The sequence below is a fragment of the Echiichthys vipera genome (genome assembly GCF_963691815.1).
Source record: "Echiichthys vipera genome assembly, chromosome: 19".
NCBI lineage: Eukaryota > Metazoa > Chordata > Actinopteri > Perciformes > Trachinidae > Echiichthys > Echiichthys vipera.
The window spans coordinates 7088509-7112128 of NC_139844.1; the positions used below are offsets into that span (position 1 = coordinate 7088509).

Below are 23620 nucleotides of genomic sequence, written 5' to 3' on the forward strand. Positions count from 1 at the left end.
TAGCGCCTTTCTAGTCATCTGACTACTCAAGGCGCTTCACAGTGTTTGTCACATTCACCCATTCACACAGACATTCACACTGATGGCAGTGGACATCTACATACCATCTAATCTGATCTAACCATTCACACCACATTTACACACCCATGCGAAACCAAACAATCAGCTTATTAATGGAGAAAGTAATCAACAGATGAATCCATAATGAAAATAATCATTAGTTATAAGTTACACTTAAACAAACTACAACACTAACATCCTACTTTTACTTTAATGCTTGAGTAATAATAATCAGTATTACAGTCACAGCGGATATTTTCCTGATTATACTTTCAAACGTTTACTTAAGTAACATTTTCAATGCAGTTACTTGAGCATTGTCACAGTGTGGCATTAGTTATTTCACTAGGATCTGGATTCCTCTTCCACCGCTGAGAATAAAACAAATCTCCTGCAGTCAGTCCTGGCTGGTGCAGTACCGTTTGTGGTCGTTGGGGTCACTGTGGGCACACGTGGTTTTTCCGGATATAGCCGACATGAACCGGAAACAGTACAAAACGGCCACGGCCAACAGCATGTAGCCGACCCATTCACAAACAAGTGTTGTGTTTTAATTCATCAGCTATTTTAACTATTTCCTTCGGGTTCGTATTTATTTTTATAAGCTGCCAGAGAAGCGACCTTTCGCCGGAGATGGGAGTCCCGGCGTTTTTCCGCTGGCTCAGCCGCAAATACGCGTCAATCATTGTTCACTGTGTCGAGGAGAAGGTGAGTTAGCATGTTAGCTAGCAACGGTTACATGTCGCGGGAACAGTTTAACGTGCGCTATCGTTACAAATACAGATTTTTTTGGTGATTACAGTCGGTTATGTGTATGTTTTGTCGTTGTTGGTGCATTTGTGTGTTTTTAAGGTTTCTACTCGCCAACATCAGCACTGAAAAAAACGGGTTTGGTTTATGAGTCAGACTGTAAACAAAACGGTTCAGTTTATTCTCAATTTAAGACTGCAAGTCAGTCAATAACCGTCCAATTTAGATCGATTTTCATTTGATTTAGCGCCGTTTAAAACCTTAACTAACCTTCAAACGGCTGGGAACGATGTCAGTTGTGGGATGTAACAAAGTACATTTAGTCAGAAACTTTCCTTGAGTGCAGAGGTCGACCGATATGAGGTTTTCTCTGGCCGAAGCCGATCTTTAGAAATCAGAGCAGCCTCGGCCGATATAGGATGCCGATTTTTTTAAATGGTTTTTCAGTTTAGTGATTTCCAATGGTTCGCAAAACAACAAGGGATAAGATTTATCAGCCAACTATTATAAAAACAACTAAAAAATGGATGGTCCACATGGGTGCTTGAAATCTTTGAAAATGCTTGAATTTTAATGTTGTGTTTTCTAGAATAGAAAAGAATATAAATACGTTATTGATCCTAAGCTGGGAGATTAAAGGTTTTCCAGGTTATAAAAGTGTGTTCGATAAAGCACGTGAAAATGCTTGACAACAAATAGCTATAGAATAGACATTTAATTGAATTACCCTTCTGATATTATGAAACACAATTTTAGTTGTTTATAGCATAATTCCATCTCTTTTAACATGCTTTATTTTAAAAGGTGAAATAATAATATTCAATATGTATATAATCCTGGAAATATGTAATTTACCACAACTGTAAGGTGCTGGAAAAGCTTGAAAATTGACCTTGAAAGTGCTTAAATTTGACCTTGGAAAGGGTGTCTGAACCCTGAAAAATTGGATGTTTTAGTAATTTCTTTTGTAAAGTAATTTATTCTATAGTTAAACGCTAAACGCAGGCTATTGAAGGAATTTGGGAAACGTTTATAGTAGCCCGAGGGACATGATAGTTAATGGTAGTAATAGTTCAGAGCTCAAAACGTTTTAAGCATCTTCCCAAAGCTGACCTGAAGCATGTTTTTTGCTCGTTTGTGACACTGTCACAAAGAAAACATACGTTATCTAAGTGATTGAAAAAATAAACAATAGTAATCATCATAATAAAACCAATTTAGTTTACTTGCATTTCACGCCCTACGTGTGCAGACAATCGGCTTAACCTGCTTATGTGTTGGTAGATGCAGATTATTTAAAAATAGCAAAATCCGCCTGGTTAATTGGTCTGCCTCTACTTACGTTACGCTACTGCATCGCAGAGAGGAATAATTGCACTTTTTTACTTTGTGTGACAGCTTTAGTTCCTCTTCAGATGTCAGTTTTCCATCCTCTTCCTGTATAGTGATAACCATATATCTCCGGATGTGTCGATGTTGAATGTTTGTGATAAACTGAAGGATCCTGTTATTTGATTGTGTTATGTTGATTGTGTTTTCATTGCTTTAGATCACTGGTTCTCAAACTGTGGTACTTGAAGGAATCTCCAAAATAAAAAAGGAAACATTAATTACTAAACAAATATAATACTAAGAAAATACTTAAACTTTTAAAATCTACATAATGTTATCTGAAATAAGTTTAGCATTTCATGCCATATTTTTGTTTCAATATCAGCCTGTCACGTACTCATGCTCATGAGTTACGAGCTAAAATGATTGGTTTGAAAACACTGACATGTCAGTTCTGATGCGGCCCCTTCATACAGAGTGGCTGTGGGTGAAGACAGTCAACAACAAATATCTTCTGATGAGGAATAAAGCTCCCTGTATGTGGCTGAATAGTGTCGGCCTACGCTGCTGTATTTTAACATGGGTCTTAGTGGTGGGACTTTACAGAGCTTGATATTTTCTGAGTTGGTACGTCATGTACAAAGTTTGAGAACCACTGCTTTAGATTAAACTACACAACATTATACATAGGAGTTAGTAGTCAAGCTTGAAAGCCAGTGGCAGACTGATATAGGCGCTTGTTAAGCTATTTTTTAAGTAATAGATAATGTATTTACTGTGTTTGTAGTTTGGAGTGTTTAAAGTAAGGGAAACTGGATGTCTTCTACCAACTTATTTTGTTTGTGTCCTGTTTTTAATCTTCACAGGGGAAAGAATGTAACGGAGTCCGTATTCCTGTGGATACGACCAAGCCAAACCCCAACGAGGTGGAGTTTGACAACTTGTACTTGGACATGAATGGGATCATTCACCCGTGTACACATCCAGAGGACAAGTAGGAAAACCTATCTATGCTCTTTAGACATCTCACACTTACTTTTTCTGTTAGCTATTTATTGTAGTGATTTCATGTTTCTATGAGGTCTTGGTTTGGTTTGGCCCCTTTCTCTTTGAGGTATAACAATAAATAAAAAAACATCCTTCTGAGACTTACCCTTTCTTTTTGTACATTGAGCAGATGAATAAAACAGCCAAATTCATTCCCGTTTCAATCAAATTTGACCTTAAAGTGTCACGATGAAACACTCTTGTTTGATTACCGTTTCCTTCACAGACGTGGTGATTTATGAATTATTTATGAATTATGAATTTAATGTTTGGGGTTTTAGACTGTTATGTTAAACGTACCAAACTTTTGTGAATTGTAACAAGACAACAATTTTCTAATGTTTCCTGACATTTAGTAAACAATAACTTGATTAATCTTTAAAAAAAATCAACCAATTAATTGATAATAAAACAGTAGTTTTATCTCTAGATTGCATTCAGAGTCATGAGGAGACGTTGATGAGTACACATTTAGTATTTGTTTCTATGACCAAACCAGGATGTTTATTTTAGCAACAGAAGGGAGCCGAAGTTGCACTTTTGAGTTTTGTTCTGTGGGATCACCTCCCATTTATGAAATGGTTTCAAATCAGAGTGTGTGTTTGCTCATATTAAACAAAGGGACTTTAAAATGCCAGATTTCAAAAATGAAGTCTGGTGGGACAAGTAACAACAGCGTTCATAAGTGATTAAAAAAAAAACAGACTCCAAACCCACACCCTCTTCATACTTCACGTTCTGACTTCTGCTGTCCACAGACCAGCTCCCAAAAATGAAGATGAGATGATGGTTGCCATTTTCGAGTACATCGACCGCCTTTTCAACATTGTGCGGCCCAGGAGAGTCCTCTACATGGCCATCGATGGAGTGGTGCGTAACACTCAGTGACGAAAACCTGCAGCCAGAGAATCACAACAATTAATTTATCAGTTAAATGTTTTAATATTGTCAAATAATTCCCCTCTGATAGTAATCTCCTTCATCTATCATATTCAAAGTAATCTGCTGTTATCTGTGTTAATGTAGACATGGGAATACAGTGGTGCCAGCCAACGTTTGTTAAATTGTTTGAAAAGAGGCTCCACTCCTAATGGGGGGAAAAAAAGAACTGAAACTTATCAGAGGTCCTTGATTATTTAGTTTGAGAAGATGATGAAGGAACTAAAACAGAATGAAACAATCTGAAATTACTTCTTTTTTTGAGCTTCAAACTTAAAAGTTATTTTTGATTTAACTTTGGACTGTCTCTGTTGGAGAACATTACACACACACACACACACACACACACACACACACACACACACACACACACACACACACACACACACACACACAGGATATAGCTTTGATGACTGATCTAATATCATCCTGTTTACCTCGACCAGGCTCCAAGGGCCAAAATGAACCAACAGCGCTCTCGGCGTTTTCGGGCCTCCAAAGAAGGAGCAGAGCTGGTGGAGGAGAAGACTCGCATCAGGGAGGAGATCATCGGGAGAGGTGTGTGTGAGGTTTTCTTTTAAATCATTTAAACAAAATGTATCTTGCCTTTGATGGTGCAGAGAGTTACGTGACATTTTCCTTCTCTGAGCTCCAGGACTGTAAATACTGACTGTTAAGGCAGGTTAACTTTTCTCTGCATGTCGGTCATTCCGTTTAAATGGTCACTGTCTTGTCATGCACAGTGTGACCTTACATGTTATATTTCCTCTACAGGAGGTTATCTTCCACCAGATGAGATTAAAGAGAGGTTTGACAGCAACTGTATCACTCCAGTAAGTCCTTTTGCAGTCTGGGATAAGTTTTTTTTTTTGTGCAAATTATGGTAATGTTTATTGAAACTTTAAAAAAAAAGTTTTTAATAATAATGCCAACTTGGTACACTTTTTTGGTAAAAGGAAGCACATGCTTCTCAGTGTGTTTTTTCCCCAAGTGTAAATAAAGGTTTCATATATTTGTTTTACTTGTAAAGGCAGGATTACAGCCTGTGGCTTCTTTTGTCTCCAGGGAACTGAGTTCATGGACAACCTGGCACAGTGTCTTCGTTACTACGTCGCAGACAGACTCAGCAATGATCCAGGATGGAAGAACATCACGGTGTGTTGAACTTTGCTGCTTCATGCTGTCAAATACAACCAGAAATCTCTTTTTTTCCTCCTTTTTTAACATGTTGTGAAAACAGTAAATACCGTATTTTTCGGATTATAAGTCGCAGTTTTTTTTTCATAGTTTGGCCGGGGGTGCGACTTATACTCTGGAGCGACTTGTGTGAAATTATTAACACATTACGGTAAAATATCAAATAATAGCCCGGGCCATTATTTATCTCAGTCACGTAAGAGACTAGGCGTATATCAGCAATCGTCACACACACGTAAACCAATCAAAATTCGGCGGGGGCGGGTCATGGCAGAAGTGCATTGTGAAAAAAAAGATGCTAGCTGCTACTTCCGTACCGTTGAGTTGGCAGAGTTGTTCAGAAGTGACACCGAGGAAGAAGAGTTCATTGGATTTAGTGATTAGGATTGACAGAGTGTTTGGTAAACGTATAGCATGTTCTATACATTATAGTTCTTTGAATGACTCTTACCGTAATATGTTAAATTTCCCCCAAAAATGCGACTTATACTCTAGTGCGACTTATATATGTTTTTTTCCTTCTTTATTCTGCATTTTAAGCTGGTGAGACTTATACTCCGGAGCCACTTTTAATCCGAAAAATACGGTAGATATATCAAGAACGGTGTATGTTGTTTTTTCAATCCAGGTCTTCCTGTCTGATGCCAGTGTTCCTGGTGAAGGTGAACACAAGATTATGGACTACATCAGGAGACAGAGAGGTACAGCTGCCTTACACTCACATGTCTTGTGATGTGATACAGAGCAGTACATTAAAGCATACATAATGTTGCAGGGTTCTTCACTTATCGTATGCACAAACAAAGAATCAAAATATGTCTAAACCTCCTGTTCACACAAACACTGTCAGACATCTTGTTGACCCACATTTGTGTTTCACTTCAGCTCAACCCAACCACGACCCCAACACACACCACTGCCTGTGTGGAGCTGATGGTAAGCCTTTAAATTTCTGTCTGAAATGTCAAAAAAATAAAGAAAGAATATGTTTAATGATACACAAGTTAAATAAGGAATCAATGTTATCAGTCAGAAGAGAGCTTGTTTGTTTGTTGTCATTAAAAAAACTCCTTTTTCGTTTTGTGTGACTGATGATCAGCTGATCTGATCATGCTGGGTCTGGCCACCCACGAGCCAAACTTCACCATCATCAGAGAGGAGTTTAAACCCAACAAACCCCGCCCCTGCGCACTCTGCGGACAGACAGGTCATGAAATTAAAGACTGTCAGGGTACAGCCAGAGAGAAGCAGGGACAGGTGAGCTTGGCAGTTTCCTGTTCCAACATAATGGCCCTCGCAGCAACGTAAATGGAAATTTGAAACGTTCATCTCCTGCCGTCTTGTGATGCAGATTTTAATGGAGTGAATGTCATGTCTTGCTTTCTCTTCTACGTTCAAGTGATGTCAAACTTGGTCTGTATATCGAGAAATGTGCCACAGATGAGACTTGATCTTTCTGTTTTCTTCTTCTCTTTCAGCACGATGAGTTTGCAGACTCCATGCCTGCGTCTGAACAGGAGTTCATATTTATCCGACTCTGTGTGCTGAGAGAGGTTTGATATTTATCTTCTTTAAGTGAATAAATCATGCGCCCTGACCCTGAGGAGTAAGAGTAATAAAAATAAGTTGTCCTAAACTTTGTGGTTATTATATTGGGCTGTTTAAATAAACCTGATGTGACCTTGAATGGATACAGAATTATCTTATTCAACTTAGCTTAATTCTGTGTTCCTTCCATGTTTTCAGTACCTGGCCAGAGAGCTAACCATGGCCAGCCTGCCGTTCCCCTTTGACTTCGAGAGGAGCATAGACGACTGGGTTTTCATGTGCTTCTTTGTTGGAAATGACTTCCTGCCGCACCTGCCGTCCTTAGAGATCAGGTGAGTGTGGGACACATTTTTTTTTAATTTAGAAGAAGCAGACACAAAAACAGCTTTCTATTATCTAAATTCAAGACCTTTTAAAAAGTCTGAGGTATATTTAATGTATTGTGCAGTTTCAGGATTTTTTTAAACTGCCTGCGGCCTCAATCATCCCGTAGTTTTTCGAGACAGGGTTAATTGCAGGGCGGTTGTATTGTGTGGCTTCAGGCAATGCAGGTGTTGTCCTACTCTCTGTATAGAAGAAGCCCCATTACTCGTAATCCTGCCAACACTTGACGTTAACCTCCAACACTGATCAGACTTAAATTGTTCTTTAGTCTTTTATTTGTATAAGGATACAATAAAGCTCCTGGTGTTTGTTGGTTACCTGCCAGAGAGGCCGAGAGGGCAGCCACATATCTGCTGTCAGACATAAATCACTTGTCTTTAATTATTCTGCTTTGTTGTTTTTGTGTCTTACAGAGAGGGCGCGATAGATCGACTGGTCAAAATCTACAAAGACGTTGTGCACAAAACTGGAGTGGGTGTCATCATCCTCAAGTTTATATCGTTGAGTTTTTCCAGTTTAATTTTTCTGATGCTGTGAGGTAACCAGGCCTGTGTTTGTCTGCAGGGATACCTGACGCACAATGGCTACGTCGAACTGGAGCGAGTCGAGCTGATCATGCAGGCGGTGGGCGTGGCCGAAGACAACATCTTCAAGAAACGCAAAGAAGACGACGTAAGATTTCTGCACCTTCGCACGGCGATCCTTAAACCTTTTGTTTAGAAACAGAAAGATTTATTACATAGAGAAGAGTATGACGTATCAGTATGGGTTTAAATGTGTCATTAAATCAGAATTTTTGCCTTATACAGCAGTTAACATTTAAGAACATTTTGTTTACATTTCTCAAAATAAAGAAATGGAAAAATTATTGTTCTGGTATCAAAACCTAGGTATGAATTATTACCTCCTTCAGCCTGTCGCCAATAACAGGACATTCACTGCAGTGGCAGATGTTTATCCGCTGTTTTGAATCTTTTTATTTTCTCCGGCTCAATGTTGTGTTGAGCAACAAGGCAATTCAAAATGCTTCACATTAACATTTAAAGGAAATTAAACACTGTTATTAAACAGAAAAAAGGGGGGGAAATGAGCTAAAATAGAATAAGACGTGGATAACATAAAAGAATAAAATTAACAGTACAGTGTAAGACATTAATAATAATCCGATTTTTATAAAAGGCAGTCTTAAAAAGAGAAGTTTTCAGCATTGGTTTGAATGAACGGAGAGTTGCAGCAGAGCTTATTCCAGATATGTGGAGCATAAAAACTGAGCGCTGCTTCTCCATGTTTAGTTCTGACTCTGCGATCTGAAAGCAGTACTGAATTAAACCTGAGAGGTCTCAGAAGATCAGAAAAAAAAACATTCAGTGCTTTATAAACCTACAGCAGTATTTTAAAATCAATTCTGTGACTGACAGGAAGCCGATGTAAAAACCTCAGAAGTTAAAAAGGCTTTTGAAGCAACACTTTAACCTTCTAAAACCTACTTTTTCATGTCAAAGGCTATATTAGAGGCTGTTTCATAACTCTATATGGTTGCATTTGTGTTCAGTCAAAGATGGTGTCATGAAGGGCTAAATGACTTTAAAACAGTTCGAGTAAGATTTGTTTGCACAGAAGAGGGAATGCATATCAAAAGCAAAATAAAAACCTGTATTGTGTTTTTTGTTTCTGTGACTGATGAGACTTCATGTTTTCTTTCTTTTAGGAAGGCTTCAAGAGAAGAATGAAAGAGAAGCGAAAGAGGCTGAAGGTGAGTAAAGCATTCATTCATTCAGACCGCCCTCGCTCACGTGTTTCATGACACTTATGTTTTTACCTCTCTGGTGTTATCGCAGGCAGAGCAGCGGGGTCCCGCCTACCTGACCACGGGCCAGTTTGCCCCTCAGGCCCTGGGGAGAAGAGACCGACCCGAGGCTGTCCAGAATGCCCGGCACCAGGCCTTCGACATGAGGATGCAGCACAACAAGGTAGGGACGCTTGTTTTTGTGAGAATATAGAAATGTGAGCATGATTCAGACAAGTTCAACGTTTGAGCTGAGACATGTACGGGAAAACAATGTGAAAATTCAAACTGAACTTAGTATAGTGTTTTGTTATTATTTCTCATATCCTGCTATGAGGCTGCTGTCCAATTATTTATCGGAATATATTTTTGTCTTCAGGTCCTTTTTAGAGAAATTAAGACATTTTCTATCATATAACATGTTGATGAATCATCATGATGTGTTGATTTTCCTCTAGGATGCTGCTCAGTCCCTGAAGGCCTCAATGAGGAACGGTGGAAATGTAAGTTACATCGAAACATGAACAGTGTTGCTTTGGTTTGATTCTAATATATTTATTAAATACAGCATAATCATAATCTGTCAGGCAGAGAACAGTTAATAAAAGATAAAAGATTAAACGCTTTTTTTATAGTTAAGTTACAAAATTTCCATCATGTCCCAAATGTTTACACTGTCCAAACTTTATCCAGATGGAGACAAACATTCAATGTCTGAGGTTCAATTCAATTTTATTTATAGCGCCAAATCATAACAAAAGTTATCTCAGGACACTTTACAGAGTAGGTAAAGACCACACTCTATGACTTATTTATGATTTACACAGACCCAACTAGGTTAACATATATTTGAAAAACCTGGGACCTGGGAATGGTTTAAAATTACTCTCTCCTTAGTAACGCAGTAATCTTTGTTTTCCTGGAAAATTTTAACTGTATTTATGTATGTGTATTTAATTTGAAGCTCGACTTGTTGGTCGGTGTGACACTTCAAAGCAGTCAATCTGCGGAGCGACAAAGACTTATAGTGATCTTTAGAGCGTCATGTCTGTATTTACAGGTTAAATGTGTCAATTCTGGGCCTGCCGGTACATTATATGATGTTTTGTTATGAGCAAAAGGAGCTGTAGGAATAGTTTGCCATCTTGGTTCAGACTACGAAACCTCTGTTATTATTTTATTACCTCCATAAGTTCAGACACAATCTTTCCTCTGCTCGAGTTGACATTTTCCCATCAATTCGTAGTTGGTAGCGGACAGAGCTGTAAAGGGAAAGTGAGGCTTATAGAAAAACTATCTCAACGTGGGTGGTGTCATTATTCTTAGAATAATTTAATGTGTCTCTTAAGATGACATTAAAGTGACAACACAACATTTCTGTTTTTACGTGTTATGAAGTAATTGTTGATTGCACGGTGTAATGGCTTTAGAACATGGGTGTCAAACTGATCCAGTGAAGGGCCGCTGTGGCTGCAGGTTTTCATTCCAACCAAGCAAGAACACACCTGACTCGACTTACTCAATCACCTGAACTGTCTTCACACAGTTGATTTGTTGGACCAAGTGTGTTTTTGCTTGGTTGGAATGAAAACCTACAGCCACACGGCCCTTTACTGGATCAGTTTGACACCCATGTTCTACAGCCATTATACCGTGCAATCAACAATTACTTCATAACACGTAAAAACAGAAATGTTATGTGTTGTCACTTTAATGTCATCTTCATTATCACACAGCAATAATAGTCTTTGATTGACACAATATGTCTAAATTCAAAGGCTAATCTCTCAAACAGACTTTAAAAAGGTGATGCCTTTTAAATTTCCAAATATGTTCAGTTTAATGTGATATAACAGAGAAAAGCAGGAAATCACCATATTTGAGAGTCTGAAAACAGCTATTTTTTTTCCATTTCTGCATGAAAAATTACTTTGCAACAATTGCTCATTCTGCGTTTTTTTCTGTCGATTAGTCGACTTATCGTTGGCGCTCTTGTCCTGTTATAATATCAGCTGTTTGACTGCTGTTCAGTGCAAACAGCCCAAACAGTTTATGTAATGCGCCACTTAATGGTCATGTTTCCATTTAATGTGTCTCTTAAGATGTTAAACTTCCTGCCAGCTTTAAATTAACCGAGCAACAATAGCCGTTCAGCATTAGCACATGAATGAAAAGAGCATAAAGGCTTCAGGGAAGAAGGCTGAGCAGCTACGTTCGTGATTTTTCCTTCCATCATCTTCCTTGGAACATTAAATTCAAACAAATAGACAGCAGTTCAAATAGGGTTTAAATATTCTATAATCATCCTGTTGTTTTTAGGATGTATCAGCAAACGTCACTGTCAGATACTATACATGCTCCTGAACATTCATTTCTAATTCATGCTATAATAAACATTACATGCTGCAATATGTTGACTTTCTTCTCTGTGGCATAAAAATGTGAATTTAAGACGTCACAGAGCATATAATGCAATATTTCCTTGTTAGTTCACAGCTCAAAAAAAGACCATACGCTTCTGAGGAATGGAAAATGTTTCGAGTTGAAATGATGAGTTTCACTCAACTGTTTTGTTTTTCTTGCCCAGTCGTCAGCAGGGCCCAGCGGCAGCGCAGACAACAGGGGGGTAAAGCGAAAAGCAGAGGACAGCGATAGCGAGCCGGAGCCTGAAGACAACGTCAGGTAAAGCTGCAGCATGGACACATCTTGGATACTGGAAAGCATGTACGACGACACTGATACCTCTGGAAAGCATGTACGACGACACTGATACCTCTGTGATAAGTCAGTATTGGCTGATAGATAAATCGGTCTGGCTCTAGTTGAATGATAAAAGAAAAGAATATAATTCCTTTTTAACTTGTGAAACTCTGCTGCTGGAGCAGAATGTGTGCAGTTAATAAAATACCTTTAAAGTCAGTCATAACAGACCAACTTCAGTCAGTGAAGATTTAACTAAACACGACCAGAGAGATTCACTCATTAATGCCACAGTGCTGTTGAACCCCCCCCCCACACACACACACACACACACACACACACACACACACACACACACACACACACACACACACACACACACACACACACACACACACACACACACACACACACACACACACACACACACACCCCTCTGCTGAACAGCTCTCACTTCCCTCCGCACGTGATTAATATGGAAGGAATATTCGAGTAAATTCCTCTGTGACGCACTCGTCAAAGCTGCTAAATCCATTGGGCTAAATTGGTATTCATGGAGGCTTTCCTCTCAGGAGTCGGCGCTCCCTGCGGGCCGCTCTGAGGATCCCCGACACAGATGCTCGGACGGCCTTGATTATGTGTGCAGAACGGCATCGCCGCCCCAAATGTACCAAGGAGTCAAAGTCATTAAACTATTCCAGCAAGCAGGGAGAATTTTTTTTTTCAGCCTATAGATGAACAGAGCAGCATTTTAATAAGCAAATGTATCGTTTAGGTACATTTACTCTGCCAACATGTGATTTTTCTCATCCAACACACTCATGTTCAACACGTTCCAAGGTCACAAACGATAGACGTGATGGAAAAAATAGTGTTAAAGCCACAGCATTCACACAGTTGATTCACAGGAGAGGCGGTCGATATTATGTTGCATTATAAAAAGATATATACATAGAAAAGAATAGAAAAAAGATTGCGTGCGTATGTATGTATATATATATATATATATATATATATATATATATATATACACTGTGTGTCTGGGGACAACCATTTTATTAATTTCCAACACCTTGTGAAGTTGTTGCTCACAGCTGTACTAAAAGCATTAGGTCATAGATTTGTAGGAATGCACCGATATATCGGCCAAAATCTGCATCAATCGTCTGATGAAACAATAATCTGGCTAAGATCAAATGGCATGTCAAGGATTTTTGGATCAGCTGTGCTGCAGTTGAGCAGATTTCCTTCATGGCTGCCTTCAAAATCCTGTTACAAACCTTTGTCACCTTGTTACAATAGATGGATATAGAATAATATAAGTAGTATTATCTCAGTCCCAGTCCAGACACGTTTTAAAGTATATAAAACTACTACTCTGCTTTGATTCAAGATTTTGTTTAACGTAGTTTAATGCATAGAAAGTAAAAAAAAAAATCAGAAGCATATCTACTGTTTCTCCCTCTTTTAGATGTTCTGGCACCGCTGCTTGTGCTCGGTTAAGACTCTTCGCTTACTACGTTTTAGCTTCTACCGGAGGTTAACAAGCAGGTCTGAGGTGAAAGGTGTACAAAGCACCAATCGAGACGACGAAACGCATGGGAGCGAATGAGCCGTAGGCCGACATATTTGAGCTTCAGACAGACTCTGTGTCTGCCCGTGGAGCTAACATTAATGACCTGCAACTATAGTTTGTGTGTCCTGAACCCGGCGCCCGTCAGACTTGGACAAGTTATTGTTAGCTTGTAACTGTCGGTGTGTTTTCTTTCTGTACTGACAGTCCGCTCTGAACTCTTTCACCTTTTTTTTGCCAGTGTTTTGTCCAAGTCGTTCCCCCGTCCAATAGTGTTTCACATGTTCATACACCTGCTCCTTCAGCTGAGGAATGGCAAAAAACACCAAACGAGTGACAAACTCTGACCTTTTAGAGTGAACTGTTGAGTGTGAACATGCATTTTGACTGTGCAGTAAGGCCGACTTAATGCAGTATACAGGAGGATTAAAACTATTATGCTGAATCTGTCTTTTTCATTAGTTTTGTGTCTGTAAAGTCTAATAAATATACTTTCTATGTGCGTGCTGCAGGTTGTGGGAGGACGGCTGGAAGCAGAGATACTACAAGACCAAGTTTGACGTGGACGTGACGGATGACGACTTCAGGAAGAATGTGGTTAAGTCGTACGTGGAGGGTCTCTGCTGGGTGCTGCGTTACTATTACCAGGTAACACTGACTGTGGCGTCATTAACATATCCTCAAACTGTGAAACTGTCGTTACCTCAACTCTCATGGCAGCATTTTGAAAGGGCGGTGCGTCTCGACTTAACAGCTGGATACTCCTTGCTTGACTTTAAGTGTAATCCGGTGTTTCATTGACTCATTCACTCATGTAAACCAAAAATCTTCTAATATTTAAATTGACAAAATCTTCAAAAGTGATGATAAAGGCTAAAAAGATTATGGCTTTAGATACTTTGAAAGTGCTTTAATTTTATTTTTTTTAAAGCTGCACGAACCTTGGAAACACAAACTTGCTGCAAAGGCTTTTATATCATTCTTTTTTTCAGATTTTATAATGAATCATCTCAGATTATTTACTCATTCTGTCCACAGAAAAGACACCTAACGGACAAACGACAGGTTTTTTTTGATCAAAGTCAAGAAGTCCTCATCGTCGAGTGTTTCATCAAATAAACCTCCCACAGCAGAGATATCAGCATCTCAACTTTATTGTTTACTGTGTGATTATACACTAAATCATTTTATTGTTGTAAAATATTGATCTTTATCTTGAAATGAAATGATCAGCTGTGGGCCCTCTTCAGCAGAGCCGGGGCCGTCTCGGACTGAGCCGGGGGGATTTGTCCTGGGCTGATTGTGAGCTGTCTATATGCACGCTCTGTGTTGACTCCACATGTTCGCCAATCCAAAGCCCCTCTCAGGGGGCCGTTCTGGATGAATTCATTAGTGGGCCCTTGGCCCATTTGGAGGGAGGGACGTGTCTGCTCTCTGCTGCCGCACATTCACGGTTCTGTTCGCCACCGCCGTTGCTGTCGCAGAGTTATGGTTACTCACACCTCGCTTTCATCCAAAACAGAAAAGATTCACACACTCTGTATTTCACTTTTTAGGTGTGAAACTCAGATGAAGGCGCCTTTTTAGAGTGGAAACACAGACCTCCTTTGTCATGAATTCATCTATTTTCACCAAATTGACCCCAAAAGCTTTATCAAAATCATTTTTTTTTTAAATCTTTATTTATATGGAACTTTTCATACTTTTGGATAGTACAAAGTGCCTCACAGAGAATAAAAACAAAACATTAACATCAAAGAAACACCATGAAAACCTAAACACCCCCCCCCCCCCCCCCCCACACACACACACACACACACACACACGACTAAACACACAGAGATTCACAAATACATACACACTCACGTAGCATACATAGCCATACACACACCCACAACCATACACTAGCTGTCGCTGTGGAGACTAACTAATATACTTAGAGGACTTAGCATATTAATAGTCTTTCCTGATTAATCTACCTTTTTTTGTTAAATGAAAATCCTAATGTCATCCTTTTGTGTGTGTTCTCTGTGAACACGTGTTATGTGTTGGCTTTGGTTCCTTAGTATAAATAGTCATATTTTCCTTGGTTGCCTATTTTAGTCCACAACTTATTTTCGGGCTTTAATGAGTAATTTTGGTTGATATGGCCAGAACCTTTTGTCCTGATAAAGGTCAGTTCATGTCTTGTTAACGATCTATATTATGATGTAGCATGGGTTTTTTTGTAATTGCATAACGAGTGGTGGGAACCAGAGCTCTTAAGCGACATTTAGATCATTTTACAGGGAGGCTAAAATACTTTGTCCTGATTTTGTTTATTAAATTTAATCTTTAATATCAAAACTCCATAAATACGCTTGTGACAATATACGTTACAAACAATATGTAGACATTTATTTTTAAATATTTTTTGGTGTGCACTTATTCTCTTTTGGCTGCAAATAGTTCAGTGTGACTCAAGAAAATTTTAAATGGTAATACTACGCAAATTTTACTGCGGTTTATTATCAAACTGGCAATGCTTTAATCTCTACCTACATGTGTTGGTGTTGAAGAAACGGACGAGTTATTATTAATGGCGATTAATCGGTCGATCATTTACTCAATGCATCGATTAGTTTGTTTTGATTTTAAGATGTCAGAAAATGTGAATCATCATTTTCCAAAGCCCAAGACGACTTCCCCAAATGTCTTGTTCTGTCCACAACTCTAAGATTGTCAGTTTGTAGTCGAGGAGGAAAGAAACGAGAAAATATTATTTACCATTTGAATTACTAACCGATTAATTGATATCAAAATAGTTGGCGTTTAACGTCACAGTTGACAGCTAATCGATTAATCTTTACATATTTACAGATATTCAGTCAGCAGTCATCTTCCCGTTTTATAGACTTGGATTATTATTTATCTGTGCATTATTTTTCTAATTAACTGCCAAGTATTTTTATGTTTTTAAATATGATGAAATCATACAGATGAGATGCACCCAGCCTTCAAGGGACAGTAAGGGTATTTATTTTTATCGCTTTGGTTTGTGGTCTTTGACCTCCACCAGGCCACGGTCACAGATGAATTCCTCCTCGAGACAAAACTTGTCGTCACATTAACATAAATGATCTGTGCGATTATTTGAGTGTGGAGTTTGGAGCCTCCTCCAGCTTTTATTATGGTAAAGTCCCATATTATCATCTGAATGACCATCTTTAATAATAGAGTGGTGAGATGTGAGGATTGTTGGATTTATCAGAGAGAGGTTTTTCTCAGCGGTGGATTGTGGGAAGCGAAGGTCGTTTCTTTGGTGCGAGGCGTGTTTGTTCATGAAGGATAAGTGGTCCGACTCCAAATGCTGCATCTGCAGGCGTAGATTCTATTCCTCCTTCTTTGCTTTTTTTAGAGAGGCAAGAGACTCTCAGCAGATGTTTTTGGACCCAGTGGTCCAGGTTTCGCGGCACAGTTTGTAATCTAAGGACTGGATGTTTTGGGTTTTTTGCTCCACTGTAGTTCAGGCAACAAGAATCAGCCATTGAAGTCTCACACATACAGTTGAAAACACACACTGTCTGATCAGGATTCATTGTGAAGGTTTTTAAATGTCAGCGCAGCCACTTTGGATTTTAAGCTTTGTGCTGCAGTTGAACTTTTTTGGGGAAAAGGGCATAGAGAAGATTTTTTTATTTATTTCCTAGTTGACTTTCAGGAAATTACTTTACATCTAACGCTTAAAATGTTCTGTAGCGCAACATATTAAAAGCGGCTAATATTGAATAAACAGAATATGTTTGAATGTGATTATTCATCACTGAAGTCTTTAATCAAACAAAAGAATGCATTGAATATATTTGGACTGTTGGACAAAACAATCAATGAATCAGGTCAAAAACAGACCACAGATCAATCATATATGAAGATAAGTTGTGCGGCTGATTCTTCTGTCGTGATATAAAAATCTGTGATTGTTTCTGTGTTGATCTGCAGGGCTGCGCCTCCTGGAAGTGGTACTTCCCGTTCCACTACGCTCCATTCGCCTCCGACTTCAAAGACATCAAAGGGATGTTCACAGACTTTGAGAAGGAGACCAAACCCGTAAGAACACCTGAATACATTTGTCTCTTCTTTCTTTTTTGTCATCTCCTCTCCCCGATCACGCTCCAACAAAGAGGCGGTCATGTTGAATATGTTGTTCCAGTCAAATGCCCGGCGATCTGTCGATATAATATCTGTGTTGTGACATGAGGCTGGATATCATCTTAGATTGTGGGTATAGTAATAATATGAAAGTGTTTTTATTCCTTGTTAAAAGCTTCATTACAGAGAAGTGATGTCACTTTCTTTTAATGAAACAATAAGTTGAATATTGTCAATAATTCAAAAACATAATAATCCTTGTTACAATGCAGTTCAATAAAAACTGACCACAGTTTAATTGTATGAGTGTTTGAATAACTTTGTGTGTGTGTGGTTGTTGTCGTGTGCAGTTCAAGCCGCTGGAGCAGCTGATGGGAGTGTTTCCGGCCGCCAGTGGCAACTTCCTGCCCCCAACATGGAGGAATCTCATGAGCAGTCCTGTAAGTGTTGGGTCCAGAAGGAGGCGCAGAAAGAGATTAATGATACGTCAAAATATGTTTGGGTAAAAAAGGATCTCAAGGGAATACATTTTTAAAGTCTCTCCACCTTAATGTTATCAGGACTCTTCCATCATCGACTTCTACCCCGACGACTTTGCCATCGATCTCAACGGCAAGAAATATGCCTGGCAGGGTGAGTATTCACTTAATAACCCAACTTATTTTTCACAGTATTATTTCAGCTGTTTGATATCATTATTGTAAGTAAACACCTGTTAAAATTCTACAACGGGCACACAATTAATTCTCTTCTGTGCTGTGTTTTTGGGGCTAAAAAACTGAATTGTTGGTGTGTAAAATCTTCAGGTCTGCTCCACTTTGTCAAACAGAGAAAACACAACAGAAAGACATGTTTAGTAAGCTTAGTGTCTAACATAATAGAGCTACACACTTCGTTTGCAGCAACCCTATTGGCCGTAGACCCTTATCCGTTATGATTGACAGTGACTTTCAGCCTACATGCGCACGTCCTAATGAAATAACATTACACACATCGGCGGTAGCATGCAGCCACAGACGCGGTAAGGTTAGCTTACCTTTAGCCGCCACTGCACCTTTCCAGATACCATGATGCCCGATGATGGAGAGACAACAGAACTGTTAATTCCTCCTGCTTCCCTAAAGTTACCGCTGTGGCATCGATTTTCCTTCCCTGGGAGTAATTTAAACAAATAACGGCCAGTAGTTGTGTCTGGACTACATGGTGCATTCAGTTGCACCTTCTAAACTCTGAGAAACTCAAACAGTTGTTGTATGTTGTTTCCTTAACATAATTTTAGGTGCAGCTCTGTTCTATAGAAGAACATTCTTTGGACCTTTTGGACAATTATTTAAAAGACATTTTCTGATGCCGAGTTTAGCTCATTGTGCAACACACTGATTTAAACTGAGTTTGCATTGTGGCTCTGATTATTGCTTGTATAATTGTGATCCTGGTGATTTTGTGTTGAAGTGTGTTCATGAATGTGTTAACGCTGATTCATTTATTCATGTGGGGATTGACCTGTATTACGAACCAAATCATTAAATTGTCTGATTAAACACCGGCTGGCACACCAATAAAAGAATAGAATAGAAATACTTTATTGATCCCAAGCGGGAAAATTGCAGTTCAACATTCAGGAAACCCACTAATGTGCGTTGAAAACATATGAAAAGTTTTTTTTTTTTTGTCTTCCCCCCCCACCCCCCCACCCCGTCGCTGCCACAGAGGCACACTCATTTCTTTCTTTAATTTCAGACCCTGATTATAATTATTATATATGTAGGGGGATACAATTATGTTTAAAGAATGTTTTTTTTTTTCACCAAACAAGCAAAAGCCAAAAATACTAACGTTGTTGTTTGGTTTAAACCTCAATTAAAAAAAAAAATATTAGATTATCTGCATCTAGTTTCTTCACGTCCCGATGTTTCATGTGTTTATCCGTGGACCCTACCACAAACCCTACTAGGCATTAAATTCCTGTATATGCGCTTTATTTTGAAGGCGTGGCCTTGTTGCCTTTCGTGGATGAACGTCGTCTGTGGGCGGCGCTGGCTGACGTCTACCCCGACCTCACATCTGAGGAAGGTGAGTAAAAACACCTCACTTTTACATTATATAAGGTCTTTAACCTTCTTCGTCTTCCTCTGACCACAGCTGTCTGTCCTCTGCTACAGTGAGAAGAAACAGCCTGGGCAGTGACGTGATGTTTCTTGGGAAGTCTCACCCACTCTTCGACTTCATCCACGAACTCTACCGCACAGAATCTCACGAGGTAACGAAACCCACAAGTGCATACAAATCAAACTGATTGCATCAACATCAAACTTTATTCACCTCTCTGTGAAATTCACAACCTATATAAAGTAATTAAACTGAGCTCCACCTCTGCAGCTGCAACATTAAAGTGATGCTACAATCATATTACAATAATAACATTACATTCTTATACATAATGGACTTTTACTTGTAACAGAGTATTGCTAAACTGTGGTGTTTTGGTGTGCCAAGCTGTTCATTGCTTCTTTTAAATAAACAGTGAATACAGCCTCTGTCAGCTGTAAGAATATCCTGTGGATCAGACTTCGATCTGCATTACTTGCTCCGTCACTCTGCTGCAGATGTGTTTGTTTGGCTGAGCAGGTGTCGTCTGAGTTAGATTTAATCTCTCTGATTAATGCGTCTGTAAACCAAAGCAAATTGTAGTTCACACTCATATTTTACTCACTGGATGAATACTTCTTAATGAGCTTTTTCCAGTCAAAGGCACTTATATCATAAAACATTATCAAGTCTATTTCCCTCCTGCAGAGCACTGACATCCCTGCAGAGCTCTGCCATGGGATCCTAGGTACATTAAATCTTGACGACAACCCTATTCTACCAGACAAGTAAGAAAACTCTTAATTTATTCTCACTATCATTCACCTTTTGTCTCATGTTCTTGTGTTTTTTTAACAAACGCTATACATAAGGTGATTATTTATTCACTCATTTATTTACGTTTATCCTTCAGGCCGGTGGCGTCACCCATCCCAATGCTGCGTGACATTTCACATAACATTGCAATCGGGTAAGGATCCAGATATCATCCACATTTACTGTCTGTAAACACCAAAAAGTAGAAAAATATAATTTTTTGTTCCAGTTCGCGATATCTGACAGGTCAATGCAACATCGTGATTTGACAACACGCTCCAACACTTTACCGAAGTCGTCAGTAAAAAAATAGTACCATTTAAAGTAGCATACAGTATATTATAGTGACTGTAGTAGTGATATCAAACTGCTGCTAAAACAGTTTTACTTGTTCAATGTGTTGAATTGTAAATATGCTCCAGTGTTTCGGTTTCATTAAAAACCTCATGATGATCCAGATAAAATCAGATTATCCATAGAACCATCAGTGTTGCACATGTACACCACATGTATACCCACCTTTCATTAGAATAAGAAGTTTGCAGCCTTGTTTTCCACATGGAAACTAACAGAATGAAGCAGGCGAGGCAGGTTGTAAATGAAAGCTCTTCATCACGAGAATAATCCTCAACAGCAAACATCACAAACTCACAATCTCAGTGTCCAAGGGGAGGATTTTCCTTTAGAAAATGTGAGTTAATGTTGTTGAAAATGTTTTTTTTTTTCTGCTTTCCAGAGTGAAATTCAAGGATCCCAACTTTGCAGATGACTTTGTGTTCAAGGCGGTCCTCCTTGCTGGAGCCAAGTGAGGGTTTTGTCTTGTTTTCTCACAAAGGCTTTACTTAATATTAAAGCCTCATTCTTTTCAGGTGTTGAGTTTTTCTTATTTTTAAAGGCTGTTTTTCTTATTGTCAAAAAAAGCCCATTGGTTCCTGCCGAAGGTGAGGGTTAGCAGGGTCTTAAGTTTTCAGGGGCTGTTTGGTAGCAGAGCCCCGTCGGTGAGAGAGGTTCAGTCAGTGTAGGAGAAGAGTCAAGAGGCTGTGAGATCAAACTTGTTATATCAGGTAAATTTATATTTTCTATTTTATCCCATGAGCTCTTTAGCAAAAACAGGGTCTGCCCGGTATTGTCAGTTTCATATTTCTTGCGAGCACGGTCCCCACGAACGTCTTGGTCTTGTAGCAAGCCAGTCTGTGCAACTCCGTCCACAATGTTACGCAATCTTGAAGGGGCTTTTGCCTAATATCACTGACCACAGGAAGCATTAAAAAAGTTTAAATATAATTTGTTCTTTCAGCATCGGGTTGTGTTATTAATGTGCCAACTAGTATCTTGAGTCTGGTTTCCCTTTTTGAAAGATGAATACAGACGACCGCCACCTGCTGGTACAGAGATTTAGTTCCTCTCACTCAGGCGCAGAAAGAACGTGCTAGTTGGCTGTCAGCTGTAGATTTTGTGGTGCGTTCAAGTGATACTTTTTGGATGAGACACAGGCAACGTAACAGTCGTCACAGATGAGGGCACTCTTTTTTTCTGGGATTTCAAGTATTTTCACCTGAAGCTTTTTTTCTCAGTGGAGCTTTAACTCTGTTGTTGTTTTCAGGATGCCCAATAAGGTCCTGAAGCCAGGGGATTGGGAGAAGGGTAACAGGGAACCATGGCGGCCCCAGCTGGGCTTTAACCAACACAGGCAGCAGGCTCATCTGGACCAGTCCGGCTTCCGGGCTCTGGGGTAAGATCCTCTGTTAACTTTTACCGTGGAAACTAGGGCTGCGGCTATCAAATCTTTTTGTAATCGTGTATTCTAATGATTATTCAATCGATTAATCGAGTAATCAGATTTTTTTTTTTTAAAGGAATCATAATTATGGGTTATTGCTCACCATTACTGACAAAAAAATATAACGTCTGGGGTGGGCCTATTATTTGTAATGGTAACCTAACAGGGTGGGTGTTTGTTTGTGTTTGAGTGTGCACATGTTTACTCAAACAGGTTTCACGGGCGAATAGATTTATTTAGAAAAATAAATTAGAGACAGATATTAACAGGAAGAGCGAGTCACTCTCTTCCTGTTTACTGTAACAACAAGAAACGTACTAAACGTGACTGACACATTTACTCAAACAAAACTATAAAGACTCATCAGGGAGGTGACATTATGTTTAACATTTATAAAAAAAACTAAACATAAAGGCATTCACGAGGACAGCTGCGCATTCTACTCCTGTTTTTAACATCTGCATTCACTACGGCAACTGCCCTCCTTAAACCGAAACGGCAGAGCTCGGTGAAGTGGCGTTAACAACGGGCTGCTTTTCGGCTCAGACCGGAAACATCGATGGCGTGCTGTTGTGGTAGAACAGTTCTAGTTCGCAGTGGACACATTGCACTGTTTTGGCTTCTTTTTAAAGTGTGAAATGATCCCAAACTTATTCTCCGCCTTTTCCAGATGTAGTGGTGTGCACAAGATAGGAATTAAACGAATCATTGAGGCAGAGATTTTCCCTTGATGCATTTTTGTAATCGAGTAACTTGAGTTACTCGAGAAATTGCTTCAGCCTTAATGTAAACATCCACTGGGTCTGATGAACAGGGTTAGAAAGTTGAGCAATTATTATAAGGCCATTTCAAAAGTCCCAAACCCAATTTTGTGAGGTATTCTTCTGCTTCGATTATATATTTGTCCAAAGATGTTTTACACTAAAGTTTACATAAATTGAATCATGCGTGAGAATGTAGTGGGACTCATATTCCATGAATAAACTACACAGTCATTCACTCACCGACTGACAGCTGATTGATAAAGTTACACAGAGGCCCCTTTACGCCCAGATATTAAGCAACTGATGCTCTCTTCTAATCAATATACAGTAAAAAAAAAGTTAAAGTTAGTAGCTGATGTAACTGGTTAGGACTTGAAGTATTGATGAGGTCTTAAAAAGTCTGTAAATGTAACCTCAAGACATCCTGATAAAGCTCTTATTGTAAGAAAGATTCTTAAAAAAACACAGAAACCCCCCCCCCCCCCAAAAAAAACTGGCTCTTAAATAGTTCCTTTGTATCCACATTTGAAATTTCGCTCTTTATTAAAAAAAAAAAAAAAACAGAGAAGTTTGTAAAATCCTTTGTCATTTTCTTCATAAACTAGCAGAAACCTCTAACACACACACACACGCACACACACACACACACACACACACACACACACACACACACACACACACACCTGTTTCTAAAACGTCCTGCAGTGTGTGATGATATAATTTCATTG

At 39.1% G+C, this 23620-nt stretch overlaps 1 protein-coding gene across 1 annotated transcript in view; it reads left to right on the forward strand.

Moving 5' to 3' along the window:
• Nucleotides 1–569: 569 nt before the first annotated feature.
• xrn2 (5'-3' exoribonuclease 2) overlaps nt 570–23620 on the forward strand; it is a 40362-nt gene continuing 17311 nt past the window's right edge. Inside the window, exons 1-27 of the mRNA XM_083934377.1 lie at nt 570–768; nt 3009–3136; nt 3948–4059; nt 4575–4686; nt 4903–4961; nt 5194–5283; nt 5954–6026; nt 6211–6261; nt 6425–6582; nt 6804–6878; nt 7072–7205; nt 7671–7728; nt 7822–7929; nt 8966–9010; nt 9096–9227; nt 9502–9546; nt 11631–11725; nt 13829–13964; nt 17295–17402; nt 17795–17884; nt 18005–18077; nt 19434–19517; nt 19607–19704; nt 20241–20320; nt 20446–20502; nt 21085–21153; nt 21952–22080. Of these exons, the coding sequence (XP_083790503.1) occupies nt 694–768; nt 3009–3136; nt 3948–4059; nt 4575–4686; nt 4903–4961; nt 5194–5283; nt 5954–6026; nt 6211–6261; nt 6425–6582; nt 6804–6878; nt 7072–7205; nt 7671–7728; nt 7822–7929; nt 8966–9010; nt 9096–9227; nt 9502–9546; nt 11631–11725; nt 13829–13964; nt 17295–17402; nt 17795–17884; nt 18005–18077; nt 19434–19517; nt 19607–19704; nt 20241–20320; nt 20446–20502; nt 21085–21153; nt 21952–22080 (2474 nt within the window). The 5' untranslated portion in view covers nt 570–693. The remainder of the gene's footprint in view (nt 769–3008; nt 3137–3947; nt 4060–4574; nt 4687–4902; nt 4962–5193; nt 5284–5953; nt 6027–6210; nt 6262–6424; nt 6583–6803; nt 6879–7071; nt 7206–7670; nt 7729–7821; nt 7930–8965; nt 9011–9095; nt 9228–9501; nt 9547–11630; nt 11726–13828; nt 13965–17294; nt 17403–17794; nt 17885–18004; nt 18078–19433; nt 19518–19606; nt 19705–20240; nt 20321–20445; nt 20503–21084; nt 21154–21951; nt 22081–23620) is intronic.